The 12,417-nt window shown below is 46.8% G+C and overlaps 1 protein-coding gene across 1 annotated transcript in view; it reads left to right on the plus strand.

Annotated features, from left to right (window-relative positions):
* LOC106588007 (corticosteroid 11-beta-dehydrogenase isozyme 2-like) overlaps nt 1–11,978 on the plus strand; it is a gene marked incomplete at its 5' end in the record, with an annotated part of 13,418 nt that extends 1,440 nt beyond the window's left edge. The window contains 3 exons of the mRNA XM_045714152.1: nt 2,108–2,293; nt 6,996–7,133; nt 10,334–11,978. Coding sequence (XP_045570108.1) covers nt 2,108–2,293; nt 6,996–7,133; nt 10,334–10,752 — 743 coding nt within the window. The remainder of the gene's footprint in view (nt 1–2,107; nt 2,294–6,995; nt 7,134–10,333) is intronic.
* Nucleotides 11,979–12,417: the final 439 nt, after the last annotated feature.

The raw sequence follows: 12,417 nt of genomic DNA on the forward strand, positions 1-12,417 counted from the left end.
TGTGTGGTTGTGTGGGCGTGTTTGTATGCAAACACTAGTGTGTTTGTGTGGGTTTGTGTGTGTGGTTGTGTGTGTATGTGTGTGTGGTTGTGTGTGTGTGTGTGTGTGTGTGTGTGATTGTGATTGTGTGTGTGCAACCACTAGTGTGTGTGTGTGTGTGCAACCACTAGTGTGTGTGTGTGTGTGGTTGTATGTGTGTGTGGTTGTATGTGTGTGTGGTTGTATGTGTATATATGTGTGTGTGTGTGTGTGTGTGTGTGTGTGTGTGTGTGTGTGTGTGTGTGTGTGTGTGTGTGTGTGTGTGTGTGGTTGTGTGGGCGTGTTTGTATGCAAACACTAGTGTGTTTGAGTGTGTGTGTGTGTGTGTGTGTGTGTGTGGTTGTGTGGGCGTGTTTGTATGCAAACACTAGTGTGTTTGTGTGTGGTTGTGTGTGGTTGTGTGTGTGTGTGTGTGTGTGTGTGTGTGTGTATCAGAGGAGGATGTAATCAAAGAACTTGAATTAAAGGTCAAACACTCTCCTACACACTCTGTCTCCTGGGTGGGCTGTGTGGGGGGTTGGCTGGGAGTCAAGGGTCAGCTGCATGTTTCACTTGGCTGTAAACAGCCCACTCACCACAGAGCCAGGTGCTAAAACCAGATGCTTTATTCTCTGGGATTAACATTTATTTATACCGGCAGTATTTAGATCCTGGTGTACCAGCTCTCTCTCTCTCTCTCTCTCTCTCTCTCTCTCTCTCTCTCTCTCTCTCTCTCTCTCTCTCTCTCCTGGTGTATATTAATTAACAAACAGTAAATATTACACTCACAAAAGTTCCAAAAGAATAAAGACATTTCATATGTCATATTATGTCTATATACGGTGTTGTAACGATATGCAAATAGTACAAAAGGGAAAATAAATCAACATAAATATGGGTTGTATTTACAATGGTGTTTGTTCTTCACTGGTTGACCTTTTCTTGTGGCAAAAGGTCACAAATCTTGCTGCTGTGATGTCACACTGTGGTATTTCACCCAGTAAATATGGGAGTTTATCAAAAATCTGTTTGTGAACAGAGCCCCAGGACCAGCTTGCTTAGGGGACTCTTCTCCAGGTTCATCTCTCTGTAGGTCATGGCTTTGTTATGGAAGGTTTGGGAATTGCTTCCTTTTAGGTGGTTGTAGAATTTAACATCTCTTTTCTGGATTTTGATAATTAGCGGGTATCGGCCTTATTCTGCTCTGCATACATTATTTGGTGTTCTACGTTGTTTTGCAGAATTCTTCATGCAGAGTCTCAATTTGGTGTTTGTCCCATTTTGTGAATTCTTGGTTGGTGAGCGGACCCCAGACCTCACAACCATAAAGGACAATAGGTTCTATAACTGATTCAAGTATTTTTAACCAAATGTTATGTTCCTTTTCAATGCATATAGGCCCTTCTTGCCTTGTCTCTCAGATCGTTCACAGCTTTGTGGAAGTTACCTGTTGCGCTGATGTTTAGGCCAAGGTATGTATAGCTTTTGTGTGCTCTAGGGCAACGGAGTCTAGATGTAATTTCTATTCTTGGTCCTGGTAACTGGACCTTTTTTGAACATCATTATTTTGGTCTCACTGAGATTTACTGTCAGGGCCCAGATCTGTTAGGGCTCAGGTCTGTCAGGGCCCAGGTCTGTCAGGGCACAGGTCTGTCAGGGCCCAGGTCTGTCAGGGTCCAGGTCTGTCAGGGCCCAGGTCTGTCAGTGCTCAGGTCTGTCAGGGCCCAGGTCTGTCAGTGCCCAGGTCTGTCAGGGCCCAGGTCTGACAGAATCTGTGCAGAAGATCTAGGTGCTGCTGTAGGCCCTCCTTGGTTGGGGACAGAAGCATCAGATCATCAGTAGACATTTGACTTCAGATTCTAGTAGGGTGAGGCCGGGTGCTGAGGAATGTTCTAGCGCCCTCGTCAATTCATTGATATGTATGTTGAAGATGATGGTGCTCAAGCTAAATTTCTGTCTCACCCTCTCTCTCTCTCTCTCTCTGTCTCTCTGTCTCTCTATCTATCTGTCTCTCTGTCTCTCTGTCTCTCTGTCTCTCTCTCTGTCTCTCTCTCTGTCTGTCTCTCTGTCTGTCTCTGTCTATCTCTAGGTCTGTGGGGCTTGGTGAATAATGCAGGAGTATGTGTTAACTTCGGGGATGCAGAGTTGTCTCTGATGTCTAACTACCGTGGCTGTATGGAGGTTAACTTCTTTGGGACTCTGAACGTCACCAAGACATTCCTGCCTCTGCTGCGTCAGGCCAAGGGACGTATCGTCACTATCTCCAGCCCTGCAGGTGGGTGACACACACACACACACACACACACACACACACACACACACACACACACACACACACACACACACACACACACACACACACACACACACACACACACACACACACACACACACACACACACACACACACACACACACACACACACTCAGAAATACAATTCACCACATACTCATAGACACACCTCCCATATTGTCTCATCACAACGTTCAGGGTTTAAACCAGTCTGGTTTTGATATAAACACAACGTTCAGGGTTTAAACAACTCTGGTTTTGATGTAAAGACAACGATCAGGGTTTAAACAAGTTTAGTTTTGATATAAACACAACGTTCAGGGTTTAAACAACTCTGGTTTTGATGTAAACACAACGTTCAGGGTTTAAACAAGTCTGGTTTTGATAGAAACACAACGTTCAGGGTTTAAACAAGTCTGGTTTTGATATAAACACAACATTCAGGGTTTAAACAAGTCTGGTTTTGATATAAACACAACATTCAGGGTTTAAACAAGTCTGGTTTTGATATAAACACAACGTTCAGGGTTTATACCCGTCTGGTTTTGATATAAACACACATTATGTTACAATCAATGCCTCCAATCAAAAGCGTGTTGTTGTGTCCTACCATGTGGTTAAACTGATTACTACCCTGTCATAATGAATATCATGGTGGTGGTGTCGGTACATAACATTCTGTACGTCAGTGTATTCCTCCTAAATGACCGCTGTATCCCTACACCAGGGCTTTCCAACCCTGTTCCTGGAGAGATACCCTCCTATAGGGCAGGGCTCTCCAACCCTGTTCCTGGAGAGATACCCTCCTATAGGGCAGGGCTCTCCAACCCTGTTCCTGGAGAGATACCCTCATATAGGGCAGGGCTCTCTAACCTTGTTCCTGGAGAGATACCCTCCTATAGGGCAGGGCTCTCCCACCCTGTTCCTGGAGAGATACCCTCCTATAGGGCAGGGCTCTCACACCCTGTTCCTGGAGAGATACCCTCCTATAGGGCAGGGCTCTCCAACCCTGTTCCTGGAGAGATACCCTCATATAGGGCAGGGCTCTCTAACCCTGTTCCTGGAGAGATACCCTCCTATAGGGCAGGGCTCTCCAAACCTGTTCTTGGAGAGATACCCTCATATAGGGCAGGGCTCTCTAACCCTGTTCCTGCAGAGATACCCTCCTATAGGGCAGGGCTCTCCAACCCTGTTCCTGGAGAGATACCCTCCTATAGGGCAGGGCTCTCCAACCCTGTTCCTGGAGAGATACCCTCCTATAGGGCAGGGCTTTCCAACCCTGTTCCTGGAGAGATACCCTCCTATAGGGCAGGGCTCTCCACCCTGTTCCTGGAGAGATACCCTCCTATAGGGCAGGGCTCTCCAACCCTGTTCCTGGAGAGATACCCTCCTATAGGGCAGGGCTCTACAACCCTGTTCTTGGAGAGATACCCTCCTATAGGGCAGGGCTCTCCAACCCTGTTCCTGAAGAGATACCCTCCTATAGGGCAGGGCTCTCCAACCCTGTTCCTGGAGAGATACCTTCCTCTAGGGCAGGGCTCTTCAACCCTGTTCCTGGAGAGATACCCTCCTATAGGCCAGGACTCTCCAACCCTGTTCCTGGAGAGATACCCTCCTATAGGGCAGGGCTCTCCAACCCTGTTCCTGGAGAGATACCCTCCTATAGGGCAGGGCTCTCCAACCCTGTTCCTGGAGAGATACCCTCCTCTAGGGCAGGGCTCTCCAACCCTGTTCCTGGAGAGAGACACTCCTATAGGGCAGGGCTCTCCAACCCTGTTGCTGGAGAGAGACCCTCCTATAGGACAGGGCTCTCTAACCCTGTTCCTGGAGAGATACCCTCCTATAGGGCAGGGCTCTCTAACCCTGTTCCTGGAGAGATACCCTCCTATTGGGCAGGGCTCTCTAACCCTGTTCCTGGAGAGATACCCTCCTATAGGGCAGGGCTCCCACCCTGTTCCTGTAGAGATACCCTCCTATAGGGCAGGGCTCTCCAACCCTGTTCCTGGAGAGATACCCTCCTATAGGGCAGGGCTCTCCAACCCTGTTCCTGAAGAGATACCCTCCTATTGGGCAGGGCTCTCCAACCCTGTTCCTGGAGAGATACCCTCCTCTAGGGCAGGGCTCTTCAACCCTGTTCCTGGAGAGATACCCTCCTATAGGGCAGGGCTCTCCAACCCTGTTCCTAGAGATATACCCTCCTATAGGGCAGGGCTCTCCAACCCTGTTCCAGGAGAGATACCCTCCTCTAGGGCAGGGCTCTCCAACCCTGTTCCTGGAGAGATACCCTCCTATTGGGCAGGGCTCTCTAACCCTGTTCCTGGAGAGATACCCTCCTATAGGGCAGGGCTCTCACCCTGTTCCTGGAGAGATACCCTCCTATAGGGCAGGGCTCTCCAACCCTGTTCCTGGAGAGACACCCTCCTATAGGGCAGGGCTCTCCAACCCTGTTCCTGGAGAGATACCCTCCTATAGGGCAGGGCTCTCCAACCCTGTTCCTGGAGATATACCCTCCTATAGGGCAGGGCTCTCCAATCCTGTTCCTGGAGAGATACCCTCCTATAAGGCAGGGCTCTCTAACCCTGTTCCTGGAGAGTGAATGCAGGCAACGGGACTTGCTTCACATAGAGTTACAGAGACATGTAATGGAACGCAGTGTTTATACTAGTCAAGCTGTCATGGTCAGGCTGGATGTATGGAGCCGGATGAGACCCACTTGACACAGATAACTTACAGGTGGGCCTATTGTCCAGGGAATATCCCAAATGGCCTATTGTCCAGGGTATATCCCAAATGGCCTATTGTCCAGGGTATATCCCAAATGGCCTATTGTCCTAGGGAATATCCCAAATGGCCTATTGTTCTAGGGAATATCCCAAATGGCCTATTGTCCAGGGAATATCCTAAATGGCCTATTGTCCAGGGTATATCCCAAATGGCCTATTGTCCAGGGTATATCCCAAATGGCCTATTGTCCTAGGGAATATCCCAAATGGCCTATTGTCCTAGGGAATATCCCAAATGGCCTATTGTCCTAGGGAATATCCCAAATGGCCTATTGTCCTAGGGAATATCCCAAATGGCCTATTGTCCAGGGAATATCCCAAATGGCCTATTGTCCTAGGGAATATCCCAAATGGCTACCCTATTCCCTTAAATTGTGCTCTACTTCTGTACAAGGCCTGTCTGGTCAAAAGAAGTGAACTACCTAGGGAATAGGGTGCCATTAGGGGTCTCAGACAGGTTAGGAGAGTTTATGGGCTGACAGCAGTGACATGATGTTTTATAAACATATCTCTCATAGCCTGAAGGAAGAGCTGATGCATATTTTAATATGGATGAACCAGTGTCCAGCTGGCCAGCAGCATACCACCCTGCATACCACTGCTGGCTTGCCTCTGAAGCTAAGCAGGGTTGGTCCTGGTCAGTCCCTGGATGGGAGACCAGATGTTGCTGGAAGTGGTGTTGGAGGGCCAATAGGAGGTACTCTTTCCTCTGGTCTAAAAAATATCCCAATGTCCTAGGGTAGTGACTGAGTGGTATTAATGCAGCTCCAGGAACAATATGACCTCTGAAGCTAAGCAGGGTTGGTCCTGGTAAGTCCCTGGATGGGAGACCAGATGTTGCTGAAAGTGGTCTTGGAGGGCCAGTAGGAGAACTAGAACATGAAATGGTACACACCCAGAATATTAGTTTATGTGGAGGTGCTGACTAATGGTAAATAACTATAAACTATCAAAATAAAGACTAGTTGAATACTTCATGTGTGATCTCCCAGCAATTTAATGGGTAATTACCAATGTTTCGGCATCACTGTGCCTTCCTCAGGGTGATGTCATGAATATTTGTAAGAACAGTAAGAAACACTCTTTCCTCTAGTCTAAAATATATCCCAATGCCCCAAGGCAGTGATTGGGGACATTGCCCTGTGTAGGGTGCCTTCTTTCAGATGGGATGTTAAACGGGTGTCCTGACTCTCTGTGGTCACTAAAGATCCCATGGTACTTATCTTAAGAGTAGGGGTGTTAACCCTGGTGTCCTGACTAAATTCCCAAACTGGCCCCTCATACCAGCTTCCAATTGGCTCATTCATCCCCCTGCCTCTCCCCTGTAACTATTCCCCAGGTCTTTGCTGTAAATGAGAATGTGTTTCTCAGTCAACTTACCTGGTAAAATATATATATATTTTTAATCTTTACTGACATGTATTTTAATATGTAGGAATCAGTGTTCTTTTCTTATCTTTACTGGTGTCTTTTAATGTTGTCCATATAAAAATAAACATTAATCGAAGGGCAAAGTGCGTAAGTTACATTTTATCAATACTATTAAGATATTAGAACGTGATATGACTAGAGGAAATAGTTAACACGTGTAAATAGGATAAACAATAGTGGGGAAAGTTACGTCCCAGTCCCTTCAACCCTCTGAAACAAATATCTATTTAGATATATAAAATACTGACGTTGTGGTCTCTCTGTCTCTCTGTCTCTGTCTCTCTCTCTCTCTCTCTCTCGCTTTATCTCTCTCTCTCTCTCTCTCTCTGTCTCTCTCGCTGTCTCTGTCTCTCTCGCTGTCTCTCTCTCTGTCTCTCTGTCTCTCTCGCTGTCCCTCCCTCCCTCCCTCCCTCCCTCCCTCCCTCCCTCCCTCCCTCCCTCCCTCCCTCCCTCCCTCTGTGTCCCTCCAGGAGAGCAGCCGTTCCCCTGTCTAGCAGCGTACGGAGCCTCCAAGGCAGCTCTCAACCTGTTCATCAACACACTGCGCCACGAAATGGAACCCTGGGGGGTCAAAGTGTCCACCATACTGCCATCCTCATACAAGACAGGTGAGGGTTAAAGGTCAGAGGTTAGGGGTTAGGGTTATAGCTGGAACCCTGTGGGGTCAAAGTGTCCACCATACTGCCATCCTCATACAAGACAGGTGAGGGTTAAAGGTCAGAGGTTAGGGGTTAGGGGTCAGGGTTCTCGCATCCACCATTCCACTCTTCTCATACTAGATAGGTGAGGGGAACCTGGGGGAGCAGGGGGAAGGGTTTGGGTGTAACACACAGTGGATATGAATGGGGGTCAGGGCAGGGGAATATGCAAAAAGTTGTCACATCCAACACAATGCAACCAGGTTCACCTTCCCTCTCTCTCTCTCTCTCTCCACCACCAAGCCCCCTTACTACCCCAGAATTCAAAACAGACCAGGTTCACCTTCCCTCTCTCTCTCTCTTTCCACCACCAAGCCATCTTACTACCCCAGAATTCAAAACAGACCAGGTTCACCTTGCCTCTCTCTCTCTCTCTCTCTCCACCACCAAGCCCTCTACAGTATCTACACAAATGTATCTTCCTCTGTCTTTGTACCTTTGGCTGTCTCTCTCTGGTGGAAGGTGATCTAAGGAGTACAGACTAATAAAGGGTGGTGTGACAGAGTGTAGATGCTAGATGGGATGGGGACTAACACCAGAGAGATGCTAGATGGGATGGGGACTAACACCAGAGAGATGCTAGATGGGATGGGGACTAACACCAGAGAGATGCTAGATGGGATGGGGACTAACACCAGAGAGATGCTAGATGGGATGGGGACTAACACCAGAGAGATGCTAGATGGGATGGGGACTAACACCAGAGAGATGCTAGATGGGATGGGGACTAACACCAGAGAGATGCTAGATGGGATGGGGACTAACACCAGGGAGATGCTAGATGGGATGGGGACTAACACCAGAGAGATGCTAGATGGGATGGGTACTAACACCAGAGAGATGCTAGATGGGATGGGGACTAACACCAGAGAGATGCTAGATGGGATGGGGACTAACACCAGGGAGATGCTAGATGGGATGGGGACTAACACCAGAGAGATTCTAGATGGGATGGGGACTAACACCAGAGAGATGCTAGATGGGATGGGGACTAACACCAGAGAGATGCTAGATGGGATGGGGACTAGAGGAGTGGAAACCCCATACAGGACAAACTTCATCCTGTCATTCTCACTCTAATCTTCTGACGACGGCCATAGCAGCGTACTAAATCAAAGTGGAAAAAGAGAAAATTACCGAAGGGAGATGGGAGCTATAAAAGATCTAGAATATAAACATGAAATAAGGTCCCTTTAAAACACCCACGTGTCTTTGGCAGTTAAGATTTTAAACATGCAATTTGATTCGTCTGATGTTTTATCCTTATTTATGTAGCTGTTTATTGTCGTGGTGTGTGAATACTGGTCCCTGATCTTATTCATGTACAACTAGCTGTCTGCCAGCGTTTTCCTGAACGCAGAGCGGTTCACACTGTATCCTCTAGAGTAGTATGGAAACAACAGACCTGTATATAGTCCATGTAGATATGTCTGGTGGTATTAGACTGGGATAGATGGATATCCCTACAGAACAACACAGACCTGTATATAGTCCATGTAGATATGTCTGGTGGTATTAGACTGGGATAGATGGATATCCCTACAGAACAACACAGACCTGTATATAGTCCATGTAGATATGTCTGGTGGTATTAGACTGGGATAGATGGATATCCCTACAGAACAACACAGACCTGTATATAGTCCATGTAGATGTCTGGTGGCATTAGACTGGGATAGATAGATATCCCTACAGAACAACACAGACCTGTATATAGTCCATGTAGATATGTCTGGTGGTATTAGACTGGGATAGATGGATATCCCTACAGAACAACACAGACCTGTATATAGTCCATGTAGATAAGTCTGGTGGTATTAGACTGGAATAGATGGATATCCCTACAGAACAACACAGACCTGTATATAGTCCATGTAGATATGTCTGGTGGTATTAGACTGGGATAGATAAATATCCCTACAGAACAACACAGACCTGTATATAGTCCATGTAGATATGTCTGGTGGTATTTGGGATATATGGATATCCCTACAGAACAACACAGACCTGTATATAGTCCATGTAGATATGTCTGGTGGTATTAGACTGGGATAGATATCCCTACAGAACAACACAGACCTGTATATAGTCCATGTAGATATGTCTGGTGGTATTAGACTGGGATAGATGGATATCCCTACAGAACAACACAGACCTGTATATAGTCCATGTAGATATGTCTGGTGGTATTAGACTGGGATAGATGGATATCCCTACAGAACAACACAGACCTGTATATAGTCCATGTAGATATCTCTGGTGGTATTAGACTGGGATAGATGGATATCCCTACAGAACAACACAGACCTGTATATAGTCCATGTAGATATGCCTGGTGGTATTAGACTGGGATAGATGGATATCCCTACAGAACAACACAGGAAGTGCAGCTGTCGCATGTGATCTTGATTGGTAGTAACAGTGTAATTATTTATTCATGCACTCATTATGCCGATCACCATTTGTGAACCAAGACAAACATTTTTACATGTTACAAACTTTATTTTATGCTAATAGCAGCACTGATGATATAATAGTGTGTAATTACATCCCATTTATTGTAGAGTGACCACATGGTGGACCTCAATCTGTCTCTTCTGATTGGCTCGCCATGTGTGGAACTAGACTAACATATTTACATATTATTAGCATTTTATTAGCATGTTATTATTACCGTATTAGCATGTTATTAGCATGTTAGTATTACCTTATTAGCATGTTATTAGCGCCTTATTAGTATGTTATTAGCACCTTATTAGCATGTTATTAGCACCGTATTAGCATGTTATTAGCACCCTATTAGCATGTTATTAGCGCCTTATTACCATGTTATTAGCACCTTATTAGCATGTTATTAGCGCCTTATTAGTATGTTATTAGCACCTTATTAGCATGTTATTAGCACCTTATTAACATGTTATTAGCAGTAAATATTATGTATTGCTCTTACCTATGTATTAAATAATGATCTAAATTCAAATTAACTCAGTCCTTTATATATTCTGATTCCAGGTCAGTCCAGTAACCAGGAGTACTGGAATAAGATAGAGAACCTAAGGTGTAAGGGAAACTCGACGTTAACTCAAACCCTCTATATCTTCTGATCCCAGGTCAGTCTAGTAACCAGGAGTACTGGGAGCGTCAGTACAAGACCCTGATCCACAACCTGTCCGCAGGCCTGCTGGAGGAGTACGGGGAGGACTACACCCGTGAGACCAAGGACCTCTTCCAGCGCTTCGCCCAGTCGGCTAACGAGGACCTGTCGCCAGTCGTCAACACCGTCAGTGAGGCGCTGCTCTCCCCCCGGCCCCTGGTCCGATATTACGCTGGGCCCGGCGTGGGCCTCATGTACTTCATTTATAGTTATTTCCCTCTGAGTCTCTCAGACAAGTTCCTCCAGAGACTGTTTGTCCAGAAGAAGATCATCCCCCGAGCGCTGAGGAAAGAGAATGGTCTCAACGGCAGCCTCAGCCTCAACAACAACAACAACAATAACAACAACAACAACGCGGAGAAGATAAAGAAGTAAAACAATGAGATGTGTGTTTGTTTTGAGGTAAAAACAAAAACAAAGTGGAAGCTGTAGGACCACTTACGTCAGGTTAAAACACGCTCATAGTGTCGTTGTCTATTTCTGTTTGAATATTGTGGTTTTACATTGGTTTTCATATTGAAGGGCTCATTACATTGGTGTTCATATTGAAGGGCTCATTACATTGGTGTTCATATTGAAGGGCTCATTGAAGATGTATTTGAGTGGCTTCTCCTCCTGGTAAACGGCACACCAACATAGCTGGCACACAGAGACATATATTTAGAGAGTTTGGCCCAACTTTTAGAACCGACGCCATGTTAGCACCTTAATATATGGCTGGCACAAACACGGCTGGCACCAACATGGCTGGCACCAACATGGCTGGCACCAACCAGGCTGGCACAAACATGGCTGGCACCAACACGGCTGGCACAAACACGGCTGGCACAAACACGGCTGGCACAAACACGGCTGGCACAAACACGGCTGGCACCAACACGGCTAGCACCAACACGGCTGGCACCAACATGGCTGGCACAAACATGGCTGGCATCAACACGGCTGGCACCAACACGGCTGGCACAAACACGGCTGGCACAAACACGGCTGGCATCAACATGGCTGGCATCAACATGGCATGGCTGGCACCAACACGGCTTGCACCAACACGGCTGGCATCAACACGGCTGGCATCAACACGGCTGGCATCAACATGGCTGGCTCAAACACGGCTGGTATCAACACGGCTGGCACCAACACGGCTGGCACCAACATGGCTGGCACCACAGAGCTCTGGAAATACACCAGTCTGTCACATCACCACAGAGCACCTGGAAATACACCAGTCTGTCACATCACCACAGAGCACCTGAAAATACACCAGTCTGTCACATCACCACAGAGCACCTGGAAATACACCAGTCTGTCACATCACCACAGAGCTCTGGATTCAAGGATCTTATAGATGTTCAATTATATTTGCTGATGTTATTTTTAATTTGAACAGTTCGTCGTTGTTGTGCGTCTCTTTGTATTGTATTTTTCACTCCACTGAATGTTCTTCTTCAATCAGAGTAGCTATGCCAGTTTTATTTCATGAATCACTGAAACTGTGAATTTTACATAAAAAAAATTATTCTTAAAAATATTGTTAAAATAATGTACATTTTTCACCTATTGTTCACCTAACTTTGGTAATATTAAAAGTTGACTTTTTAAAATATTGTTGTTGTCTCTTGCCTCAGCAATCAGAGGAGAGGAGAGGAGAGGAGAGGAGAGGAGAGGAGAGGAGAGGAGAGGAGAGGAGAGGAGAGGAGAGGAGAGGAGAGGAGAGGAGAGGAGAGGAGAGGAGAGGAGAGGAGAGGGCAGAGGAGAGGGCAGGGGAGAGGAGGGAGGAGAGGAGAGGAGAAATGAAAGAAAGAGGAGAGGAGAGGAGAGATGAAAGGGGAGGGGAGAGGAGAGGAGAGAGGAGAGGAGAGGAGAGGAGAGAGGAGAGGGGAGAAGGGGAGGAGAGGAGAAAGGAGAGGGGAGAGGGAGGAGAAAGGAGAGGGGAGAGTGAGGAGAAAGGAGAGAGGAGAGGGAGTGAGGAGAGAGGAGAGAGGAGAGGAGAGAGGAGAAGGGAGAGGGAGGAGAGAGGAGAGGAGAGGAGAGGGCAGGGGA

This window comes from Salmo salar, unplaced genomic scaffold, assembly GCF_905237065.1.
Source record: "Salmo salar unplaced genomic scaffold, Ssal_v3.1, whole genome shotgun sequence".
NCBI classification, from domain to species: domain Eukaryota; kingdom Metazoa; phylum Chordata; class Actinopteri; order Salmoniformes; family Salmonidae; genus Salmo; species Salmo salar.